The sequence below is a fragment of the Vigna radiata genome, unplaced genomic scaffold (genome assembly GCF_000741045.1).
Source record: "Vigna radiata var. radiata cultivar VC1973A unplaced genomic scaffold, Vradiata_ver6 scaffold_364, whole genome shotgun sequence".
Taxonomy (NCBI): domain Eukaryota; kingdom Viridiplantae; phylum Streptophyta; class Magnoliopsida; order Fabales; family Fabaceae; genus Vigna; species Vigna radiata.
This window is the reverse complement of record NW_014542352.1, coordinates 64,065-90,602: the sequence shown is the minus strand read 5'-3', so window position 1 is coordinate 90,602 and position 26,538 is coordinate 64,065. Positions and strand designations below refer to the sequence as shown.

At 31.4% G+C, this 26,538-nt stretch overlaps 2 protein-coding genes across 13 annotated transcripts; one reads left to right on the top strand and one right to left on the bottom strand.

Moving 5' to 3' along the window:
• The first annotated feature begins 110 nt into the window (after positions 1 to 110).
• LOC106779555 (alpha,alpha-trehalose-phosphate synthase [UDP-forming] 1) lies at positions 111 to 22,280 on the top strand. 12 transcript variants are annotated; one of them, XM_022776619.1, is made up of 19 exons: positions 112 to 336; positions 11,195 to 11,282; positions 11,484 to 11,642; positions 11,849 to 11,946; positions 12,063 to 12,451; positions 13,131 to 13,245; positions 13,433 to 13,534; positions 13,950 to 14,100; positions 15,096 to 15,184; positions 16,679 to 16,727; positions 17,395 to 17,495; positions 18,311 to 18,498; positions 18,937 to 19,054; positions 19,960 to 20,127; positions 20,197 to 20,319; positions 20,401 to 20,488; positions 20,570 to 20,700; positions 20,788 to 20,886; positions 21,698 to 22,280. In XM_022776619.1, exons 2-19 carry the CDS (start codon positions 11,237 to 11,239, stop codon positions 22,094 to 22,096), a joined length of 2,613 nt encoding a protein of 870 aa, XP_022632340.1. In that variant the 5' UTR covers positions 112 to 336; positions 11,195 to 11,236; the 3' UTR covers positions 22,097 to 22,280. The 12 variants fall into 12 exon arrangements, with proteins under 12 accessions (XP_014523163.1, XP_022632340.1, XP_022632342.1 ...); XM_014667679.2 differs by lacking the exon at positions 112 to 336 and adding an exon at positions 10,485 to 10,713; XM_022776620.1 differs by lacking the exon at positions 112 to 336 and adding an exon at positions 10,886 to 11,001.
• On the bottom strand, positions 5,569 to 7,253 carry LOC111240824. The gene is made up of 2 exons (XM_022776622.1): positions 6,886 to 7,253; positions 5,569 to 5,949 (listed from the first exon to the last, which is right to left on the bottom strand). The coding sequence occupies exons 1-2, from the start codon at positions 7,188 to 7,190 to the stop codon at positions 5,889 to 5,891; spliced, it is 366 nt and encodes a 121-aa protein (XP_022632343.1). The 5' UTR covers positions 7,191 to 7,253; the 3' UTR covers positions 5,569 to 5,888.
• Positions 22,281 to 26,538: the final 4,258 nt, after the last annotated feature.

The following is a 26,538-nucleotide window of genomic DNA, read 5'->3' as shown; positions in this document are numbered from 1 at the left end:
TTTAAACTTTTAAAATAATAATAAAAGAAGAACAAAATTCCCTCCAATTGATTGGGTAGGTGAAAGCAGGGTTACTCTACTCTACTCCGCCCCCCACACCTCTCTGCCCCGCCAAAAGGAATGCATTTGTGACGAATGACGATTCTATGTCTGCAAAATGCGCACTCTCTCTCTCTCTTTCTCCTTTTTTATATAAAACCCTTCCGTTTACCTCTTCCCTTTTCAGAAGAAACCTCAATTCTCTCTTCGCTTTCTCTCTCCGCAAATTGCTTAACCTCTTCAACGAAGAAGAAGAAGAACAAGCATTCGTACTTCCTAGAACTTCGCGTCATTCAGGTCAGATTTATCTCTCTCTTTCTCTTTTAACATGAATCTTGCTCTGTTATATGATTGCCAGGTGTTTGAATCGGATAGTTTATCCGATTAGGCGCCTGAGACTGTTGCGTTTCTTAATTTTCACGTTGTAATTTATTTATGACGATCTTGCTCTGGTATTCTCTGTGACTTGCACGAATTCAGGACGAGAAGTTTGTTTCTGTTTCGCTAACGAGAAAAACTTGAAAACAAAATTGAGAAAACGAAAACGAAAACGAAAACCACCTCATTTTGTTTGCCGTATCTCTGTTTTTTGCATGCGTTTTTTAGTTTGATTTCATTAGTGGAATGAAATGCCATTTTCATGCGTGCCGAATTTTATTCGAGAAATTTTACGTTTGTTGTTTAGGTAATTATTTTTCATTTTTTGCGAATTTAAGTAATCCGTTCTCCCGTATATTGGAATCACTTCATAGTTAGCAGATATATTCCAATGCAAAAGTAAACTCTTCGGTTTATGGCATCGCTGACGAGTTATTTAAGCCTTTATGAAGTGAAGGGTGAAAAATCCAGAAGTAGTTATGGTCAAATTTCGTGGAATTGTTTATAGGAGCTTCTCCCGGTAGAGATTTTGGTAGATATTGGAACAAGAGTACCAGAGGTGACATCGTGTTAGCGGGTTTGTGGTCCCCTAGGGTGTTTGTTAGTTTGTTTCTTTGGACTCGGAGCGTCTCCGAGAAAAATCGTCCACTTGGTTCTTGAAATGCCCTTTGCGACCTTGTAGTTTACGATGTGAAGCTTCTTTCTAGAGTGTTTTGGCTTTCCTTTGTGTGTCTGGGTAGAGGATGGAATGGGAACTTTAAAAGAGAAAGGAAACATCGTATTATGATATCATAATGCGGAAAAGAAGCGGTAGAAATGAATCGGGGCCATGGCTTCTGAGGATAGGCCTTTAAGTTAAAGATGACTCTTGTTTCTCTGTAGATCAAGCAGCACATGTGACTCACTCAGGTACCCATGTGGTAGCGTTTGTGGATGCCAGGAATGATGGACCCTGCAAAAGTTCAGGTTTCTTCCGTTTTCTAATAAGATAGATTAGTTAGAAATACTTTTCTCCCAAGGTTCAACACCCGCCTTCCTGGTCAAATTATATATGTGCACTATGCATAATCTGCACATCTATTATTAGTGGTAATGGAAGTGCTGTTTTTTTTTTTTATATATATAGAAAATACTTATTATTAGTAGCTTGTCCGTGTTTCGGTAAAAGTTTTGAACATGTTTTAGAGAATTTCAATAGATGTTTCTTGGATTACAAGATAAAAGATGGAAAAAATTGTTGGTTGGCAGTAAAACTTTTACTTTCTTACCTGGGTTTAACTCCACTTAGTAACTTCAGCTTCACTTAACTAGAATGAGAATTCAACTTGGGTGATGATTACGGCAAGTATGAGACTAGTCCTGCACAAAACACCCAATCGGAAAGGTTATGTTATGCCCGCGGCTTCGCATCTTAGGAGAGACAGCTATCTTTCGAGGAAAAGATATGCTAGCCATCTTTATTCAATTGCAAATGACCTATGTGCTTGCTACTAGAAAGTGTTTTAATTCTATAGATTTTAGTTCCTCCCCTTCAGATTGTACTACGTAGAGACTAACTTTCCCGTTTTTTCTTTTTCCTTTCACCGGTCTCAGTTTCGTACTTTTCTTTCATTTCCTTACCACCGTACAAAAAGGCTGTTCCGTTTCATTTCATACACACACTTTGATAGGGCATTATGGTGAACCACACTATTGGAGAGAATAAAAATCTTGAGAGTCAATTATCCAATGGATCTTTTAGACCAGTACTGATAGCAGAGACACAAGCAAGTTGACTGCCACTGCCTCAGAAAAAAAAGTATAAACTGATGAATTTATATAGTATCTCTTGGTTCAGGAGCTGCGGTGTGATGTATTGCCTGTCGAATCATGAAAAGGACATGAGCTGGGTGTAACGATTAACAGTATATATACAAAATTTAATACAATTAAATTAACTGTAGTAATATCTTTATTCTTTTTTCTGTTATTACCGAGTATTAAATAAAAAGCATATCTTAGCACATAATTAACCAACGTAAAATTACATAATTAAAATAGTAAAAACATCAAATTTATTAAAAATAAAGTATGAAATTTGTTAAAGAAAAATTTGGGGGACAATAAATGAGGATATGCTACAACTACCTAGGAAGAAAAAAAAATATATATTACTTTATCATGTATGTGGGTAGTTATATTTAATCACTCTAAATACGAGAATAATATTTTAGTTTTCTTGTTTTTTTATCAAAGTAGTCGTCCTGGTCATTTTTCTAAACTATTTTTCAACAATATTTTTATATATAACTAAGAACAATTAATATTATTCACATTGAAAAAAATATAAGATTTGTTGACTTTTTTAAAATTTTATTAATAAGTGTATAACAATATTAAATGACCGCTGTTTTGGATATAAATACATAATCTTTTTCATAATTGGTTCGATCTAGTATGCTCCAATAGGGTTAAACATTTTTCGCTGCAGGAATCGAACTGGAGTATGAGGTAGACTCTTCTTGTCCTAAGTAGGCTATACAGTAATTGGGTCCTACATTCACTTAAATTTTTTGTTAATTATTTGTTTATTTTTAATATTTTATAATAACATTTTTTCTCATCTATAGGTTGTTCTTCATTTTATATTTAGTATATTTTCTTTTGACACAAAAGAAGATAAAAAAGGAAAAATTCTACAATTTTTTCTTTTTTAGCAAATAAGAAAAGTATAATTCAACATTCATTCTCACCACCATATTTAAATTGGAATAATAATAATAATAATTTATCATTGAGAATTTTTCTTTTTAATATTTAAATTAAAAAGGTTATTTTATCAATATTATTTTTTATGTGATCGTTTGTTTAAATTTAATAGTTTTTAATTTAAATTTTTTAAAACTTAATTATTTCTTAATTAAAAAATTACTTACAAAATAAAAAAATTACTTACAATAAAATTATAAAAAATATTTATATTTAATTTTATAATTATAATAATAATAATAATAATAATTATTATTAACTTTTATTATCATCAAAAAATACACAGCATGTCTTTTTCCTAGTAAAAAAGAGATTAAATTTTGGTGTACACATTGAGTAAGTGCTAAAATTTATTTTCTGGGTTCTATATTTTAAAACTTTCAATGTATTTTTTCCTAACTTAATTTTCTCTTTCTCTAATTGATTGTTTCAAATTCTTTTGATATTAAATCTAAATAACTTAAACAGTATCTTATATTTAACTAAAAACATGAATTAAATAAATAAATTATATAAATAAATATGTATTGAAAATATATTAATATAAAAGTAACAAATTTGTTAACAACAATTAAAGTTTAATTTGATAAACTAAAATAGTATGATAAAAATGCATGATACATACAGCGTTAGTTTTTCATTAATATAATAATATTGCTTTTTAAAAAATGTGTGAATTTCTGTCTTTTTATTGTAAGCATATTGAACTATTTGAGGATCGCATACTCATAAATATTCGGATATATTCAATGTTAGTCTATATCATAATAAAATAGAAGGCAAATGAAAGATAATATGAAAGGAACTTGATGTATTTAATGCGAGTTAAATTGTTAATTGACGAGTTAGTATTATCTTGTATTCAATCTTTTTTTTTTATCTCCTTTTCATTAATTTTTTTCTTAATCTGTGCTTTTTTTCTATTACTTATTTATTATAATTTTTATTCTCTCTCCATTCCCATCACCTCAAAATGAGGAGGGACTCAATTATTTTCCTTATTTATTTGACAAATGAATTTGATATAGATAGATATAGACACACCGTTTTGTTTTGCTATATCCCTTTTCTCTCTCTACTACATTACTTATATATCCTTCTGAGTTCTCTAATATGCTTTTTTTTTTCTGCGCCACGGTCCTCTCCTTTTTCATCTCAATCCCCTTCAAAATACCATATACATCTATCTCAGTAGGTTATCGATAAAGGAAGTAATTGCCTAAAACAATCCTAATCTCTTGTTAGTTCGTTTGTTTTTCTTATCGCACCATACTAGCCAGGGAATATTTTTCTTTTCAAAAGTAGAAAGGAAGAACTTTCTTTTTCTTGGTTATCATATAGTGCAACTTTCTGCGTTCCACTATTGTGCTTAAAACTGTCATTTTACCTCAGATGCTACGACTAATTATTCTCAGTATTTCTTAAGGAAGTCAAGCCAACTTTTCCTGAGGATGCTATTGCATCCCTTTTCGTCAGCTCATTCTTTCTCATTTTATCTTAATTCCTGAAATTCTCTTTAGAAATCAGCAGTCAAAAAGCATGGCTGGGTTATTATCCATTATATTAATGGGAATAGAACGGCTTTTTCATTCTGAGATGTCCTTTCCACGATAAAAGTGCACTTCTGTTAAGCTAGTTGAAGTGCTTTATACGGCTCTTACCAAAACTGGAAATGCTTAAACGGCTCGTTCGTTTCATTGTTTAAGAAAGATATCCCCTGTAGTTTGGGTCTTGTCACACCCTTCTATAATTGGGATACATATAGACATCTTAGTAGATATGTTTTTGTTATTTTGTTTGAAAGTGAGACATGCTACAATTGCAAGAGGGGATTCATTCAGGAATACTGATATTTTATTCGTGTATATAAACAGGTCAGAAATCTATTCATGATTCTATGTTTTACACATTCCTAGTCGAACATTGGAGATATCTAGTTGTGATTGAAGTTGAGGGAAAAGTGTGTAAACAGGAAAAATATAGAAAAACTCTAAGATATATATATACATATATATAATAATAATAATAATAATAATAATAATAATAATAATAATAATAATAATAATAATAATAATAATAAGATGAAGAAGAAGAAGAAGATAAGTAGATAAGTCTTTGTTTGGATTGAATAATGAGAATAACATAGGAAAAAAAAAATGAGAAGTTAAATTAATTGGATTAAGGAAAAGTCACGAGCTTGGGAAAGGATTAGATTTAATTTTTACAATAACACAACTAAAAGAAGAAGCTTGTTTGGGAACTCTTTGACACTGCACATCTGACCATCTAAGCTTTACGAGTCTAAACAAACTTCAATATCCTTAACCTGATTTGAACAGAAGATTAAAGCATGTTTTCTTCTTTAAATAAATTTATTTAATACTTTTATGAAATAGAAATTAAAAAAAAAAATTAACAGTAAGATTTGAGAATCTGATTTTTTTTCTATTCGGACGGGATTTATCCTCTTTAGAAAAGAAAGTATATTTGATTCATCATAATTCAATATCCATCTGAACATCAAATTTGTCATATTTGGTGGATGTCAAAACGACATCATCCGTTAACATTAGCCCCATCTTGGATTGTTCAGATTACAATCTCACTAGGTATGATATCTCAGGCCATACCGTCCATGTCTTCTGTACGGAGCCATAAAATTTGTGGTACCTACCTCGTGCTCTGCATGTTTGACAAATCTATGGTTTATTGGAATTCCCTTGTCATCGTGTATTGCTTTTACGGGTGGCCGTTCCTTTTAAGAGTTGGATCTCTCGTATCTGCCTGCAACAATTTAATAATGCGAACCCCCTTTGCCTTCACTTGGCAGAGAAAATTATAGAAAACGCTGCAAATCTTCTGTTAATAATTACTACTTTTGTCGTTTTTCCTTGGACCAACATGCAATTGGTTTATTATGTAGTTTTCATATCCCTTATCTTTTTAAATTTCTAATTTTATTTCTTTTTGTTTACTGTACAGTTCTAGTATTTTAGGACTAGATAAGTGTAAGACAAGGCTGCATTCAAGATTAGAAACTAGATGGGCATCATTTATAATAGAATGTAAACAAAATATTTATATTTACGAATATTTGAGTATTCTAATCTACTTACACAAATTTAGGTACAATCATCTTAGTAATTTTAATTTCACTAAATATCACTAGATTACCTAACCAAATTAACAAATAATGAAAAAGAAACTCGCACCCTCTTCTCTCTTCATCCTTTCCTTCTCCATACCCCACCACCCTTACACCCTACTCAATCTTGTGAACCAATCATCAACCTCCTAACCCTTCCAAACGGTTCCAGATTCTCAGCTGTGCTGCCATCAGTGATGACTCCGGCGACAGGTTGCACAAGAAAAACAGCGGACGGTTTGTTCTGGTTCTCGTCACTCAGTTCGTGGAAGTGGTTGATGTTAGAACATTCACTAAAAATGGTTAAGAATATATATATATATATATATATATACACACACACACCCACACACGTATGTATATGTATAGAAAGAACATAAACATCTTACTAGTTAAGGTTGAAAGTAATGTTGTAATGTTTGATTCGTTTATGACTCATTAGTATCGAAAAGTGCTTTCTCTTTAAAAAATTTAAGAATAGTTCATCCTAAAGAAGATTCGGATGAAGATAATATACAATAGGTAATGAATCCTAAAATTTAGAAGTTGATTATCATCAGAATTCTCTTGATTACCAACAGTTGACGTGGTTGATTCCACTTTCTCCTTTCTGCGGGTATCCCTCAAAGTGAAACGCCATCTCCGGGGAGCAATACGATGACGTTCCAACCCGGTTCATATCATTAACCTGTTGGGCACTGAACAAGAAGGCGACTTTCCCATCCTCAGCTTTACTCATGTAAATACCTCCTTGGACTAACACAAAAAAGTCCAAGGGAGAGTCCTCCCATACTTCCCTTTTTTCTGCAAAATCTGCGGGGAAACCAAACCTGCCAACCACTTTATCTCTAATTATGGTTGCCAATTGTACTTCAACCATTGCATGGATCCCTATGTCCAATGGAAGCTGAAATAAAATGTAGTCATACCCTTCTGCGGACACTTTTTGTGGTGTTTGCGATGCTTAACTTGGTTATAGAAATGGAACATGATATTTTAACACTATTATATTTTTATAATTCCATTTTAATACCTTTAAATATTATTTTTATTTTAAAATGATTTTATATATTTTTATTAGTTAAAAATAATAATAGAAAAGAAATAAATGTCAAATGATATTTTTTCTTAAAAAAATATAGAGAATCACTTACTAAATTATTTATTAAGATATTTACAGATAATAAACTATTACAAGTTATTTACAGATTATAAAAAATGTCGTATGTGCCATAAATATATTTTTGTCCAATTTGATATAACTACAATTATTTTTTTTATCATATAAATATGACAATAAATTTAAGACTCTGAATTTTAAATAAAATTTAAAATTATTTTTGTTAAAAGTAATTTAAAGAAAGTCTTATAAGAATTTTATATTAAAGATAAAATAAATACAAAATCCTACGAATATTTACAAATATTAAATTAAAACTCTATGTTATAACCAGCCAAAATTCAGTTGAAGCTAATTCAATATCAACCATCATATTAGTTGGAGATAAAAACCGATGTTAGGTACCAGTGGTGAATTTTATTATTATTTTGGTTTTATTATTAATGGCGTAACATTTTTAATTTATAATATTATTTTGTTAAAATAACAAATTAATACACTTGTTTTTACTGGTTTCTTTACTCCAAAAGATTTGGACATAGTGAGAAAAGGACTTGCAGTATTTTTTCTGTTTAATAGTCTATTTTAAAAATACCCTCATCGGAAACATATTGTTTGCATTTTTATAATTTTCTTAATGCTTGCTAATAATGCTTGCTAACTAAACTCTTCACATACTTCTCGAGATTAAGTTTGTTAGGTTATTGATTTTCTTTACGTATTTATTGTATAAAAGATGTTTAATATGTTTTTTTTTTTTTCTCAAGTTACTTACTATTGTATTTTGTCCTTAATTCAAAATATGTATTAATTTTGTTCTTAACTTTTATTAAAAAAAATTGTAATATATCTTCGAAAACAAATGATTTTAGATTCTCTTTTCTTTTTCTTTTTCTTATGACTTTCTATCTCTTTCTTTATTGCAATTCTCTTTTTTATGGTGGTGAGGACGGTCCTCGTAGTACTTATGGAGGCTGGTGAAGGTTAAGAAGATGCCGTAAGAGGCTGGTGGTGGGATGACCCTCAATAATAGACCAATTTTTGTTTTTATTTCTTTAACTTTCCAACTACTTCCCCAAAAACTAGTTCTTCTCTTAGAAATCGACTCCAAACTCCAAATAGTTTATTATTAAACCTTAAATTCCCATCCTTAAACATGGTCCAAAATTGTGAGAATAGTTCGTGATTGAGGATGTTTGAAACGACTATAAAAACCCTCACAAACATTGTTCTAGGAGGAAGTTCTCCATAACCACTATTACCATACTCATAATCTCAAACCAACTTCTTGGTTTCTCACCACAAGAAAGAGTTGCAATAATGAAAAATAGTTGAAATGAGGAGAGAATGTTTTAAAATGGAAGAGAGATTCTAATATCATTAGTTGCTGAAAACCTTCTACATTCGTTTAAAAAATTGAGGTACAAAATTGATGCATATTTTAAAACATAGATGAAATTTAATTTTAATAAATATTTAATAAAAAAAAAACCTTCATTGATATCTTCATCATTCTAAGATAAATGGTTCAATTTTTTTTAACATATATAGAAATAAATTTATTCTTATAAAATAAAGAGTCTATTTTAAGAAACTAAAATATAATAATTATTAATTGCAAAATTAATGAAAGTTATGACCTCCTTAAATAAAACTAATGACTAAAGCATACTTTAAGTTACATTACCTGACAGTATTAGTGAATAGAGATAATTTATTATTCTTATCACACATTTTAACTAACTAAATATATAGAAAAACATTATACTAACTAGATAAATTATTTTAGGGTTAAATATGTTTTTAGTTCTGGGGGCGATTTTGACTTTAGTTCCTCTTTCAAACTAAGGTACAATTTAGTCCTTCAACTTTAGAAACCTCTGCTTTTAGTCTTTTTTATCAAATTTTTTAACTTTATTTGCTGTTTCAAGTACGTTTCATTTTAGCATTTGGATTGTTTATCCTGCTTGACACATTTTTGTTTCAATGTTAACTGAGAAACGCGTTTGAAACAATAATAAAGTTAAAAAAATTTGATAAAAATGACTAAAACTAGAGTTTTCTAAAGTTGAAAAAGACTAAATTGTACCTTAGTTTGAAAGAGAGACTAAAATCAAAATTGCCCCTTGAAAACTAAAATCATTTTTAACCCATTATTCTATATAAAATGACTTCTTTAGTTTGCTTTATCTAAAATGAATGGAAGTATCTACAACACGTATGGGTGCTCAATTGTTTTATGATGATAAAAATAATAATAATAATTATAAAATTAAAGTAAATAATTTTTATAACTTTATTGTAAAAATTAGTTTTATACTTATAAATCGTTAAGTTTAAAATCAAGGAAAAAGATTAAATTTAAATAAATAGTTAAAATTGTTAAAGTAATTATTTTAATTTTAAAATATAAATAAGAGAAAATAATTGATTCACATCAGAATAATAGAAGTTGCATTCAGATATTTTGAGATAAAAAATCACAAAATTTAAAAATAATAGAATGAATTATGATAGGGTTTAAAAAAGGGTCGATTCTGTTTTGATAATCCTGTGATGAATTCTTACACTTTATCTCAGAACTTCAAATTTTAGATCTTTTAACCAACTAATTAAACCATTAGAATATTATGGTGAACGCTCCTGTGACTTTGAGAGTTGGGAGCATTGGTTGTTTCTGGAATGATTTTCATCCTGGTTAACTTATCCAACTGTGTAAATATTTTCATTTGCTTCCAAACTCATTTCATAAAATTTATTTCTTATAACAGTTAAATAAATAATAAATTTTATTAAAATAAATTTTGTATAGTTGTAATATCATATAAAACCTCAATTTTTCAAAATTAATTTATAAAATAAAAATCACGTTATTTACATACGTAATATTGAGATATACGGTATATGGGTTAATTTATCTATTTTTCGGAGTAAAATTTTTTCTTTCTGTTTTCCACACAATCTTGGGTGTCACCTGCATGGCAGTAAGGCTATATGTGCCTTATAAAGCTAACACGAGGATTCTACTGCTTTCTCTCTCTCTCTCTCTCTCTCTCTCTCTCTCTCTTTTTTTTTTTTTTTTTAGTTTTCTTTTCTCACTGATAATTCTTTACCATTTGATTCTGTAGATTGCCCTCTCCCTACGTACCCACATTATCTGACTTAAACCCTTTGCCCCTAACCCAGCTGGAAAATTGACTCATTAAGCCAGACGTCTTTGTTTGCTTTCAGCGTCCGCTGATTTCCGAGGCGTTTCCTGAGCTGGCCTTTTGAACTCGTTTCTGTAATTTTCACTATTCTATTACTTGCTAATTTCTCTCATCAGATGGACAGCTCTTACTTGAGTATTTCCAATATACCATCCGTGCAATATATTTGTTTTTTTTTATATAAAAAAAAACTACCCGGTATTTCGACTGCCTCCTCTGTTTCCATTGCTCTGCTTTGTTTGTATTCCATTTCCATGAATGTATCAAGCCCAGAGATGCGGGTATTCCATTTGCATAAATAAGCTATCCAATGTGAAATTTCCAACTTATATGCCCATCCTGTTCACACCTTGCTGCCTTCTGTAATTTCGTGAATACTGTTTTCTCCTTATGGGCCTATTTTTTGTTTTAGTTTTCATTATTAGAACATTTTCATTTGGCACTGGAACAACTGCTGTATTTAAATGTTTAATTTCTTTCACTTCTGTTATAATCTATTTTGTTAGAGGCTGAATTGGGGATGTTTCGTAATTATTGTTTGCAAACGAAATGCAGGGTAGGAAGGTTTACTACATAATAAATTGATATTCAACGTCAATGGTTGGATTCCAGAGTGACCATAAGCCCGGGAACAAGTACAATGGTAATTCTAATATTATTCCGGATCGTGTTGAACGTCTTATGAGACGAAGAGAGCTTTTTAAAAGCAGCAAGGCATCTCTTTTGAATGAGGCTCCTGATAGTAATAATAATAATAATAATGTGATTACTGAATATTTTGAGCATGACCCGCGCTTAAGGGAAGATAATAACTCTGCTGCTTCCTATGAACGATTACTGGAAGGAGTGGCGGCGGCAGTACGGGGCGAGAGGGAGGATGGGAGACCTTTCAAACAAAGGCTTTTGGTGGTGGCCAATAGGCTGCCAGTCTCGGCAATTAGGAAAGGCGAGGATTCGTGGTCCTTGGAGATAAGTGCTGGTGGCCTGGTGAGCGCTCTGTTAGGTATGTGGAGTGTTTGCTCCTTTTCTTTACCCTTTTAGTTTTTCATATTTCAAGGTCTACTGTGTCTGCTCTGAAATTTTCATATGATTTAATCTGTAATTGGATTTAGAAAGTGGGTTATAAAGTATGCAATTCTTATATTTTGGCGATGAACTTGGTCCATTAATTTAAAACAAATAGTCTAACACCACAAATTCTTTACAAAGGTGTGAAGGCTTTGGAGGCAAGGTGGATAGGTTGGGCTGGAGTCAATGTGCCAGATGAGATTGGACAAAAGGCACTTACTAAAGCTTTGGCTGAAAAGGTACAATAGTTTCTCCTTTACGCTGTTTGGAACCATTTTGGCATTTACATTTGTGCTTTTCATCGATAAATTCTAATATTTTAAATTTAATCTTTCTCTTGTTACCTGTGGTGCAGAGGTGTATCCCAGTATTTCTTGATGAAGAGATTGTTCATCAATATTATAATGGCTATTGCAACAATATTCTATGGCCCCTTTTTCATTACCTTGGACTTCCACAAGAAGACCGCCTTGCTACCACACGTAGTTTCCAATCTCAATTTGAAGCATACCAGAAGGCAAATCAAATGTTTGCCGATGTTGTAAACAAGCACTATGAAGAGGGTGATGTTGTTTGGTGCCATGATTACCATCTTATGTTTCTTCCACAATGCTTAAAGAATTATAACCCCAAAATGAAAGTTGGCTGGTTTCTTCATACCCCATTTCCATCTTCTGAGATTCACAGGACATTGCCTTCTCGTTCAGAGCTTCTGCATGCTGTTCTTGCAGCTGATTTGGTTGGGTAAATTGCAGTTTACTCTTCATAATAGTTAAGAATGTATTTGTCAATGAGTATGAAATGTTTACCTGTACGGAATTCACGGTTAGGACAAGATAAATCACTCGTTATGCATATGGGCTAGCTGTCAACCATGCGACTTGAGAAATTATTTTGGGGACCAAAGTGCAATTGATAAAGTCAAGTTTCTCTGAACATGCTTAGGTTAGGACCTCGTTACATTTTGTGAACATGAAAAAAATCCAAACCCGTAATTATGCTTCATAAAATTATTACGAATAATTTATAAAATACTTACGGTAAAACAGATTTTCATTTAAGCTAACATTTTAAACAGTTTATGTTATTCAATCATTACAATCCTTTTAAGATCTGACCTTGTCTCCAGTCAGTTTCTATAAAATTGAAACAGGAGCTTCCAAGAGCCATGGAGATACATTCAGCATTGTTTCAATATTAGTTTTCTTTGAGTAATCAACAGGAGTAAATAATAATTGCAGTCAAAATAATAATAATGTGTGTGTGTGTGTTTAGTTTGACAGATTCTAATATTTCCAGTTTAGTTTGACATTCTTTCTTCATGCATTAAACTTTGTGATTCTTTTTATTGAAGTTTATTCATTTTCATTTTATTATGTTGCAACTGCTTTTGACGTGGATAAGTTTAATTTTTATTGACTAGTTTTCACACCTACGACTATGCACGACATTTTGTCAGTGCATGTACCCGCATACTTGGACTTGAGGGTACGCCTGAAGGGGTTGAGAATCAAGGGAAGCTGACTCGAGTAGCAGCAGTATGTTTTCACAGAATTCTTCCTTAATGCCTAAGCTTCATATGTACATTTAAAATTATGTAATAAAATTTATACTACAAACTTTCATAAAACATTTTGATTGAAACTATTCTTCTTTAGCTTTAACCAATTGCATACTAAACTTGAAAATTTGATCTGTTTATTTTTCTTTTGCCCTGTTTGTCAGTTTCCAATAGGTATAGACTCAGAACGATTCATACGTGCACTTGACCTTCCTCAAGTGAAGGGTCACATAAAAGAATTACAAGAGAGATTTAAAGGGAGAAAGGTGCATCTCTCACTTTGTAGTAACTTCCTTTCTTAGTCATATTGTATTATAGATGTTGATCCTATTAATTGAGGATGAGTCTGATTTGTAATTTCCTTTTCTATTATAAATTACAGATTATATAGAGTAATCAAAGTTTAGGACAAATTAAATACTATGAAATTATAGATATGGAGTTCCGTGATGCTCTGCACCCGAGTAAATTTTTTTCCTTTGAAATAAATTAGATAAAAAAGAAACAGAAAAAGACACCTAAGGGGTTAGCTATTACGGGCCAATGGCCACAAAGAACCATCCTCCTTATAACTAATTCATGTAGCAAAATGGGAAATGCAGCATGATCTTAGTGCCAAGTGCTACTTTAACTTGGTTCCTTATCATTTGACTATTACTAAACCATTTCATGGCTTGACAGGTAATGTTAGGTGTTGATCGTCTTGATATGATCAAAGGAATCCCTCAAAAAATTCTGGCATTTGAAAAATTTTTGGAAGAGAGTCCTGATTGGCGTGATAAAGTTGTTCTGCTTCAAATTGCCGTGCCAACAAGGACAGATGTTCCTGAGTGTATGACACTTAAATTATTTCATTTATATGTGTGTGTGTGTTGAAGAATTGGATGATCAATAGTGTTTGCTGTTCCTTTGTAGTTTATATTATGATCTGATATTTATTGGAGGAAACAAGTTATTCTACACAAATGGAAAAAAGAAAAATAAAAAGAAACAAATCGTTTGAGTTTTCTTGTATTGTACAATAGTATATATATGCTTCGTGACTTACATATTGTATTTTCACATTCATGTTTAAATATTTTTATTAATGAGAAATTATTGAAATGAAAATTGGGCATGCATAATATTTGTGTGCTCACAACAATAATTATGCCATTTCATTTACTCTACATTCTATATATTTTGTGATTTTTAGTTGTGTGATTGCCCAAGTTCTGTTAGGCTGTAATGTTGGTGTTAATTATTTATTAGGTAGCTATACTTTAAGATATGATAGTTTTATGAGGTGTGCAAACCTGCAGGAAGTTAAGGAATCATTTTGTTGCTTCAAGAGTTTTGAAGGAGAAAATATATTGTTACGGGGACACCTGTGTAGTTGAATTATTGTTCTTTCAACATAGTCTATAAACTGATGATTCTAGTAAAAATACAACAATTTGTGTTATCGATTCCCATCCAACATTTGGGGTGTTTAGTTGTACAGTTTTCTCCCCTTGTCTTGATAGCATGTGTTAAACAATTGCTCTCTTAAAGGCTTAAGCTATATTTGGTGGCGGAAAGGATCAAACTCTTGACCACTTGGTCATAAAGGTCATTTACCATGCTAAAGATTAAGGCTCCCAAAAGCTTAAGCTATTAGGTAGAGCTTTAAACTGGTTTTGTATTCCATATAGTTTGGGATAGTTTTGCTCTAGGAATATGCTTCGCTGGAGAATGCACCAACTTTACAAAAATATTAAGCAGTTTAGGTGGAAGACTAAGAAAGTTTTATATCTTCAACAGCCATCATTTGACCATAATGTTTTTTATATTCTTGCAAATGTACAGATCAAAAGCTTACAAGCCAGGTCCATGAAATTGTTGGTCGCATCAATGGCAGATTTGGAACACTTGCTACCGTTCCCATACATCACCTGGTGTGTTTTTAATACAATGATCATATGATGATTCGTTAAAAATATGCTCATACAATGTCCAACACAATGCAAGATTCATTTCTTCTGTAATATATCTTGTTAGATTTTCTATTTGAACATATAAACTGTGACAAACAAACCTTTATTGAATTCACATAAGTTGGAAAACTGAAAATGAGTAAAAACGAATTTCATGTTGGTCTGAAGATCTTAGGTATATGTCAAATCCTCTGGTGATTAGTGCAACTGTATTAATTAACCTGAGTGAAAAGTGTAAATGTCAAAATTCTACTTGGGGAACTTTTAGCCAGTAACAGCTAAAAACATAATTCAATTTATCAATTTTACCTTTATTCTATCTGTCTTGTACGTGTATCTGTAGTTTTGTACGAGACACGCTGCATAGGTTCTCCTTTTAATATTATTTTGAACAATCACGGTAACGGGGGCAAACATGTTTTAGTTAAAGTATTTAACTTTCCTTCATTTGTTCTTATTATAATGAAAACATATTTAATGTATTTTTACACTAGTTTTTGTGTATGTAAATATACTTTTATCCTAAATTAGTCAGAAATAGGAATTATGTATCTTTGTATTATCTTGGTTGCTACGCTTGCCACCATTTCTTTGCACACAAGAAGAATGGTATCGTTTTAGATTTGGATATGGTATATATGTACTTAAAACAAATGTGGTGCGTAATTTTCAAGGGTATGGGAAATTAGTCCAAGTGGGTTGATAATCAGCTATAGACAACATGACTGATTGCAAAGTTGTCCTTTTCTCTCTATTGAATAAAAATTTAACTTCAATTAAATTAAAAATTTTGTTGGACTTAGGCATGTAAACAAGGACCAAGGATAGAGGTTTAGTTCACAGTAAAGGTTGTAAACTTGCTCAAGCTTGTTCTTGTATTTAAAAGAGCCAAATTTAAAGCTTAGGCATGACTTGTTCGAGTATGAAGTTTGGGTTTCACTTGTTTGGTTTGTTTTTGCTTTTTGATTACTTTTTAAGTTTATTAGTTCTATATTTAGCAGACAATTTTATGCCAGTCTATAAGATAAGAGAGCAAAAGACTGAGTGAATATTTAGATTTAGTAAAGTAGTAGATATTATAAATAAGATTACAATTCACTAAATAGAAATATAATTTACCAAGTAACACAATATACAACTTATCTAAAATTACAGTTTTTGAAGTTTAGTATGTAGACCGGGGAAAAACATTTAATGGTAAGCTTGAATTTACATTTTACTTTGTTAAGCAAACAGGTTTGATTTATCATTTAACAAGTCAAACTCATAAGTCCTGGAAACTCAATTAATTTACACCCAAATTCATAGCTATGTACCTTTATTGTTGGATAAGTCATGACATAAGATGTAAATAAAATTTGACCTTTTTTACTCTTATTTTGATGATCAATACATCCCATATTAATTATTTTCACATTAAAATAATACAGCTTAATGAATTTGCTGTGCTTGCAGGACTGCTCTCTTGATTTTCATAAACTATGTGCTTTGTACGCTGTTACGGGTACACTTTAGCTGCTTTAAGATTTATTTTCCTCTTTGCCAAAGTCCATGAATTAGCTTCTGATGTCAAACCTTTAATCAATTGTCAGCATGTGTTACTACGATAGTTTTTCATACATTTGTAAATTCATACAAGTTTTCTGAAATAGAATGTGATTGTTTCAATTTGGACATGATAATTATTGTCATGTATTGGACATCACCTTTCTTCTAAAGCTCTTCATTGCAAATGTTATTTAAATGTATAAAGCATTAGAAACTGCTTAAGAATGTGTTAGGATATAAGGAATAGGAGAAATTTATCATGATTGTTAGAAAAATAATGCGTTGTTTAGTTGGTTAGAGGGGTTAGTTATATATAAATAGGGGTAGAAAGATAGGAGAGATGTAGATTTCTTGTTACTGTAAAGGTTTTCCCCTTTTGAACATCTGACTTCCCAATAGTGTGAAATGAAGTTTGGCTTAAAATATTACATTTTGGGCCTACATATATTGGGAAAAGATGAAAGTACGCCAACAAATATGTCTAGAGCACTGGCCTATTTATTATATATTTACCTAAATTCTTAGTTGTCATTGAAGGACCAAGGTTATTTGCTGATGATATTAACTTTTTTTGTTTAAATTTTCTGCTAATATTGTGTTTATACTCCGTATTTCTTACCCAGATGTAGCACTTGTCACCTCTTTAAGGGATGGAATGAATCTTGTAAGTTACGAATTTGTGGCCTGCCAAGATAAAAAGAAAGGGGTTCTCATTCTCAGCGAAGTAACTACTAGAACTTTATCGTGTATTTTTGATTTCTTTAAATTTATCAATGCGTGCTCTATGTTAATGTTGAATAATTAAGAAAGAATTGATTAAAAAATTAGTAGTTGGAACTCTGTTATACAGTCTATGTCTTTAGGTAATTGTACCTGTTAGAAAATGAGTTAAGTAAGTAAATCCATAGCAATTGAACAACTCACATCCCTTATAAACCTATTAGTATTTTAAAAATCTGGTCTTAAATTCGTACGAGTGCTGTTAGGAACCTAAGTTAGAATCCTCACAATCTCCCTCTCTCACTCACGACAATGCACACAAACACGAAAGACCAAATGAATTGAATTGTATTCTCAGCAATGATTGACGAATACAATGATGAACACGGGAGCCTAACCTCCCTCACAAGGTCCAAGACCTGTTTGTACAAAGAATGTAGATAACTGTCTACAGAAAATATGAATGGGTCCTCTTATAAAGACCCCCTTCCCGCCTTTTCCTAACTGCCTAAGCAGTTTGTTATTCTATCTCACTTCCTTACTTTATTTCTCCTTTCATATACTCTCCAGCTCCTAACAAGTGCTCTCTGCTCTTATCTTAAACTTTTACAATTTATAGTTTGGACAAATTAGATACAAAGTTTCATCTCTTATTCCTGTAAAGATTATAGATCTCTGTTTATAGAGGGCTCTCAATGCCTCTCATTTATTGTTTTTAAACGTAACTTTTGCGTATATTTCTTTCTTTTAACTTGATATCTATGTTAAGCTGGATGTTAAAGTATTCTCTTGATCTAACATTTGGTATTCTCTGTGTAGTTTGCTGGTGCTGCACAGTCACTTGGCGCTGGGGCAATTCTGGTCAACCCTTGGAACATCACAGAAGTTGCTGCTGCAATTGCCAAGGCTCTGAATATGAAATCAGAAGAACGAGAGAAGAGACATAAGCATAACTTTAAACATGTAACAACCCACACTGCTCAGGAATGGGCAGAAACTTTTGTGAGGTATAAATGTAGATAGAGTATTCACGATATCTGGTCTTATAAATCAGAACTTTGTGATTTACAATGAGGATGGTGGAGAGCACAATCAACCAAAATAAAGGAACATTGTCAATTAGTATAACCATACAAAGGATAAGGAAGGCTGTAAACAAATGGATTTGATAATCTTCCTTTATGTTAGTTGATTGTGCTCTGCCTCTTTTTCTTTAGTCTGCTCTTCTATCTCTTAAACATCCTGTACTGTTTTTGTTAAAGAAATAAATAAAACATTGATTTTATTTTCTTGATTTTCCTGATTAATTATACTTATAAAAGAATATGATGGTTATTTACTATTGATGCTGTAATTTTAGGAGTAGGAGGATGATGTAAAGATACCTAATTGTTTAGAACTAGATTCCCAATACCGAAGTAATCCTGATCTTTTGAATTTTGCAGTGAACTAAATGATACTATTGATGAGGCACAACTAAGGACCAAACAAGTCCCACCAAGGCTCCCAACGGAGACTGCAGTTGAGCGTTATCTGCAGTCAAATAATCGGTTGATTATTTTGGTACGCTGTCTTAACATGAATCTTATGACTTCTTTGAATACTGATGTTTAAGGTGCCTTACAAACCTTTATGTTTTGTCCAAATATTCTAATGTTTCCTTTTAGCTACTTTAGAAAAACAAAAACACTTTGTAGTTTTTTAGATGATGGTTCAGATTTGGTGAAAATAAAACGGACTTAGTTCATAGACGAAAATAAGGAAGACTGTAATGGACGCTAGATCTAAAGTGTTTACTGGAATGACTCATCTGTTGGAAAGGGGAAAATTACAAGTAATTACTATTTTTCTCACGACATCAACAAACCGTATGTTCTTTCTCAGTCTTTTGAACCAAAGCAAACTCAGTCTGGGATAAGATGAGCAAATATTAAAAATAATTGCATTGTAAAATGAGGACTTATTTAGCTTGAAGATAACAAAATTTATTAGACATCCAACAGTTTCATCACTTTTGGAAACGGGGAAATTTTCCAGAACCTGGCAGAATTTATGGCACGTTGCTATTATCTGAAAAATCATAATAGACTTGGCACGATGTGGTTATTTGTCGAAAGATGAACAAAACTTCTAAACCCTATTTAGGGAAGATAGTCGGTGTAGTATTTCAATTAAATAATTTGTGAACAAATACATCATTCTTGGCTGTAAAGTAGTCAAGGAATCAAGAGAAGTCAAGCGATGATGTCGTTTTAACTGTATTTATGAAGGCCTGGTTAACCCTGGGAACTATGTGTGTGTTTATGTAGATACTTTCGGTAATGAATCTAATTCCAAAGTTGTGTTTCCTTTATTGTGTTATCCATTCAAATACTCCCATATCTTTTAGTGCTTCACTAATATTAAACCATGAATACTTTGTCATAATTTTTAACACTTTCCCTTCGTGTTGGTAATACGAACTGTAGGGTTTCAATGGAACTCTAACTGTACCAGTTGAGAGAAAAGGTGATCAGTATCAAGAAACGGAACTTACAGTTCATCCAGAACTGAAACAGCCCTTGGCAGAACTTTGCAGTGACCCAAAGACCACAGTTGTTGTGCTTAGTGGAAGTGGTAGACCAGTTCTAGATCAAGTAATTCTTGGTACATTACTTTCTTCTTTATGAAATACTTGATCCAATTTTAACTTATCGCTATTACAGAACTTCAAAGAGTATGACATCTGGCTAGCAGCAGAGAATGGAATGTTTTTAAACCCTTCTAAGGGAGAATGGATGACAACAATGCCAGAGCAACTAAATATGGAATGGGTTGACAGTGTGAAGGTGCTTATTTGAAGTTTCAATCATTTCGATTGTCTTTCTCCTTCACAATATTGACTTACTTTGATGATCCTTTGCTTGCAGCATGTTTTTGACTACTTCACAGATAGAACACCTCGATCACATTTTGAAGAAAGGGAAGCTTCACTTGTATGGAGTTACAGACATTCAGGTGGTTGAATTCTGTTTCGGTAAACCTATTTTGTATTTTTCCGTTGTATTTCAAATTACTGATCCCGTCACTGTGATATAGATGTTGAGTTTGGAAGACTGCAAGCAAGGGACATGCTGCAGCATCTCTGGACAGGGCCAATTTCTAACGCTTCAGTTGAAGTTGTTCAAGGGAGCCGGTCTGTTGAGGTGCGAGCTGCTAATGTTACTAAGGTAATGTCTTAATTTATGTTTCTCAATTCTTTTTCACCCGAAAATGTTTAGAGTTAATATATATGCACTTATCTTTCATTTAATCAGGGAGCAGCCATTGACCGTATTCTAGGGGAGATAGTCCACAGTAAATCCATGACAACACCAATTGATTATGTTTTGTGTATAGGACATTTTCTAACAAAGGTGAGTTAAATTTTAATTTGACCTCTGATATGTTTGTGAATTACTTTTATTATGTTTGTTTATCTGCGTAGGGAGAAATTGTGTTTGTTTTAATGTCCTGTTGAGCGCTTTCATATGTGACAATTTTTAGTTGTTTGTTTCCATACCGTGTAAGTCTGGCCATCATATGAGAAAAACTGAGTAAATAAACATGAGAAAAAAAAATACCAGTATAAATTTTACTAATAAAACAAATTACATATCTTTCTCACCCAAAGAAAAAAACCAAATGCCAAGAAAACCTTTAAACAAAGCTAGTATTCTCTCTTGGATTTTTCTCTCAAATAATAAAAAAGAGAATTTTGGGATGCCCAAAGAAGGAGCCTTAGCCCCCCTTTTTTAACAGGAGAAAGTCCCTTGCATTGTTTTGCTAGACGTGGGATTTCTCCTTCACAGGAAGTTACTCCTTCTAATGCTCTTTTTCATTGCATCACCATGAACTTTATGAGTTTTGAACTCCATTATCAATTGTTTCCTGAGCTGCCTACGTCAAATCACTGTAAATTTGTTGTTGGTTGGGCTTTATCAACATGTAAAGCAGAGTGGTAAAGTCAAAATTATATATTTTTTTCTATTAGAGATTACAAATGCACGTGTTTGGTGTCATCCTCTCTTAGCTTATTCTTCCAGATGGAATTCCTGTTAAATCTATTAAAACGTACTGATGATTTACCCGAAGTATTCTCGATCTAAAATGTTTTTTTATCTCTGTTGCTCCAATTTGTTTGGTTGATAGCATTGAGGCTACGGAATCTAACATTATCGGATGCAGCAGGATGAAGATATATATGCGTTTTTTGAGCCAGAGTTACCTTCTATTGGTGTGGGTCTTCCACGAAGTAAGGTAACAGAAGGAGTTAAGTATCCTGCGGAGAGGATATCATCGTTGAAGATTCCAGCAAGTAAAAATGGAGCAGCAAAATCATCCCAAAATAAGGGACGTGTTGTGCCAAATTCTGAGAGGAAAACAAATAATCACGTGTGCCGTGCGCCACGTCGTCCAGCTCCTGAAAAGATCTCTTGGAATGTCCTTGACCTGAAGAAAGAGAATTACTTTTCTTGTGCTGTTGGAAGAACACAAACGAATGCTCGGTATACGCTTGGATCACCGGATGAAGTTGTTGCATTTCTGAAGGAACTAGTCAACGCATCTCCATACTCTTATGTCTGAGAGTTAAGAATTACATGCTTTTGCTCCCTAGGATACTTCCCATACCAATCCTACTTCCTTCCAAGTTAGAGAAAGTTGGCCATTTAGTCTCAATATTTCTTGTTCATGATTCATCGGGCTTCATTTAGTCGAATTTGCTTTTCATTTTCACCCCTCCTAATAATATCCTAACTTTGCCTCCTAATCTTTTTAAACTACACTCTTTTTTTTTTGTCTAAAGTACCCCCCTCATAATTTGTTAAATTTACACTCCAAATTTTCTAGATTTTGTAGAAAAAAAAAAAAAGTACCCTGAAATATATTTCCGCTGCGTTAAAAGTTGTGGATTCACATTTAAACAGAAAGTTAAGTAAAAATTTAAAACAATCGAAATATGCTTTTTATTTATATAAAAAATACTTTAAAAAATTACCTTTGAACGGTAATTAAACTAGTTATGATTTTGTTAGAGTGAGACAAATTCAGTATAAAGTATAAATCATGAAATTGAGGTGTAAAAGTGATACGTTGTCGATAAAAGTATTAAATTAATACTATTTTTCAAGGTAATTTCAGTATTACTAAGTAGTATTCAAGAAAGTAGTTAGGTTAAAGTAACTTTGAGTCGTCTCTCAATGAATATAGAATTGTTTTTCAATATTTGACTATTATGAATGTTATGCAATGCTTAAGAATAAAAGTGAAAAACTATGCTAATGGAATTAATGTTTGAAGAATATTTGAGTTTAAGTGAAGAACAAGCAGAAAACTTAGAAGCAATTATAATGAAATAGGCTAATTCTATTGTTTTTTCAAGATAGATTTATCATCGGTTATTCACAGGTCATTCTTCAATTGATTATTGTTTGAGTTTCAAATTAATTAAAGTACATTCTTAATTAACTTGAGGGTGATCATACAATCAACCAAAGTAGATTCTCAATCAAATTACAAGACATTTCTAGATTATTCACAACGAATTCAACCAAAGTACATTCTCAATTAAATCCTATTGTGTTTAATCATGTTTATTCTTAAATCTTCTAACCAAATTAAAAGCTAATTAATCAAAGTAAATTATCAATTAATTATAGCTGAAATTCTTACCACCAATCAAACTACATTCTCAATTAGTAGTAAAAACTCATTTAATCATATGAAAGTTTCTAAATTCAATCAACTTAACCTCAGAATCCATAATGAAATTACAGTGGAATAGCCGTAGAAGCTTAGTCCTCCATGAATGAAGTGAAACACATGGTAAAATAAAAGTGAGAGGAGTGATGGATGATTGCTTCCAATGGAGGAGTCTGAGAAAATGAATGAGTTTGATTTCTGCCTCCCGTAGGTCTCTTTATATATATAGGCTTGATTGTGCTTGGACTCTAAATCTTCGGTTGATAAAATATTTTATCTTATATCTAATATCTTCCAAATATTCAAAAGATTTAATCAGGTTTTGAGAATATTTGATAATATCTTTTTTAGATTCAAAAAGATTTGGCAAATATTTTCTTTTGATATTTATTGATATAGTTAAATAAGGTAATTATTTAACAATATCAAATAAAATATCTTAAGATATATTTTCTCCAAATTATCTTTTAAAATATCTAATTGATTTATATTTGCCCAAAATTACATTTCAACCCTTTTTATTTTATTCAAAATTGCACAGAAGTCCAGAATTTTCCTCTAATTGCACTTTAGCCATCTCTTTCTTTTCAAAATTGCATAGGAGCCCTGAGTTGACCAGATTAGACCAACTTTGACCATTAAATTTCATGCCCAAAATTACATTTCAACCCTTTTTATTTTATTCAAAATTGCACAGAAGTCCAGAATTTTCCTCTAATTGCACTTTAGCCATCTCTTTCTTTCCAAAATTGCATAGGAACCCTAAGTTGACCAGATTAGACCAACTTTGACCATTCAATTTCATGCTTTAAATAATAAAATTTTAACTTCAGCTACACAAATAAACATTAGAACATCCAAAATAATTTATGCAACTAAGAATCACATTTTAAGCATCTTTAATTCCTAAACTTAAGAAATCCAATCGTCACAAATTTACTTTAAATCAATCATTTAAGCACAAGAATCTTATCAAAAGTTTGAATTTTAAAACATAAATATGGGTATAATTATGCACTCATCAAAAACACACTAGGTCAAGAAAATAGTAAAATTGGGACAAAATGTATATTCAAAAGTATCCTACTACTGGAGGAAAGTTAATTTGAGATGATTTTAAGCTTACTTCAAAGTATACTCAAAGAATACTTAAATTTCTTTAGTAAAATCATTTTGAGGAATTAAATGTAAATATTGAGGAAGTTGTCAATGAGAGGAAGTAATTCAAAAGATGACGTTTCTCATGGATTTATGATAACAAACATTCATGAATTTTCAATTTTTACGCATGACATGTTAACTTTCATCTTTTACATCATAAACAGGATGTAGTAAGCAACATTTTGGAAACCCGAAATATATTTGTAAGACATTCTTTTCTATAAAAACATACTTTGTAGGGTTAGAGTTTTTTCTCTTAGCCTTAAGCAAAACTGACCTTGTACGACGTGATAAAGCATATGGCTTCAAGGGAAACATTCCTAAAATATTCTTCTTCTCTCATAACATTTTTTTTCTTGGGTGTAGTGGTTTTGATAATATCTTTCTACTTTATTGATCTACACGAATATCAATAAACAAAGTATCCAAGCATCGAAATACTTTATCATACATGCATTAGATGTTTTGAACGTTGATAAGTGTTAGACAATGTAGCATGTTCAAGACATTTTATCATTTATCATTCCATTCATAAATGCATTGTTTGGTAAAACATACAAAGTGTATAAATATTAAATGGTATCAACATTAGATACTTTTTCAAAGGCTATAGTGTTTAGCAGTATGTTTTCTTTAAAACGTTTTGCTTGAGATAACACTATATTGGATAAAAACTCCTTTTAGCCTTAATGTTATAGAAAAGATAGAGTTTTGTTTTCATGAGACACTAGCTTATTTTGCTCATATAGTCTATTAGATGATTTCAAAGAGAGATACTTTCTTTCAGACGTTGTTTATGATTTTCTAATTCATTTAGATAGTTTGGTCTAAAAAATGTTATCTATAAACCTAGCTTCAGACATTGTTAAAGCAAGCATGCTTTTTCAATCATTTGCTTAAAGTAGGTTGTATGATCTTTTTAGACTTTGCATCAAGTGAGGAACATTCCGTGAATATATCCTTTGTCTCTAATGACCACATTTTGATATTTGATCTGTAGCACTATGTGTCAACATCCAATTTCGTCCGAGTAACTAAATAATGAGACTTGATTTTTATTGTTGTCCTATTTCATTCATTTTTTTATTATTTATTTTATTTTATGTTATTTTGTTATTCTTAATTTTATTTTACTATTTTGTTTAATTTAAAAAAAAAAGTAATTAAAAAAAAGAAACGAAGAAAGAATAAAAAAAGCAAAAAACTTTTAAAAGAAAAAAAAGAAAAAAAAGGAAAAAGAAAAGAAAAAAAAGAACATGAAAAACGGAAAAAAAGGGAAATAAGAAAAAAAGAAGAAGAGGAAAAAAGATATAAAAAAAGAAAAAAAAAAGAGAAAAAGAATAAAAGAGAAAAGAAAAATAAAAAAAAAAAACAAAAGAAGAAAAAAGGAAAAAGAAAACCAAAAGGAAAAAAGAAAGGAAGGAAAAAAGAAAAAAAGGGGTGCACGTGAATAAAATGAAAAGAAAAGAATGGTGATTAAATGGGAGAGATGTTCCACGTGATTTTCTTGGATAAATGGTGCAGTAGGCCCATAAGCAATTAATATTAATGCATGCATGAAAGATCACTTTAGAATATTTTCAAAATTTTGTTTTATTTGGTAATAATTCGAATCAACATTATGGCAATCATTACAAGAAATAATTAAAAATAATATATTGATTGTTGTATTCAATTTCTTCCTAAAGAGAAAAATATGATTTTAATTTGATTTATTTTTCTTCAATCAAGACCATTTATTTCCCTATTTTGCTAATTGACTATTAATTCGCCATTAAGGCAAGATCACAATAATATTACAAATGTGTGTATATAAATATGCACCTTGTATTCAAGAAAAGATGAAGAGAATTGAACTTCGGGAGGAGAGCATAAGGGAACAGAAAAAAAGAGGAGAAAAATCAAATTTCGAAAAGAGAACATAAGGGAACAAAGAAAAAAGGAGTGGGACAAAGAGGCACGTGCACAAATGAATGAACAACTTTTTGTGAAAGCTTTTTGTGGTGCAGTGGAGGACCTTTAAGGCAGCTTCAAAAGGGTGGAGATCAATTCCCTGGTTACATTTCCTTTCCCATTCTTATTGGACTTTTTTGTTTTCATTTTATTTTCTTTGCTTTTATTTCTTTAGTTTTGGTATATTGTTTTATTATTGATGGTTTGTTGTA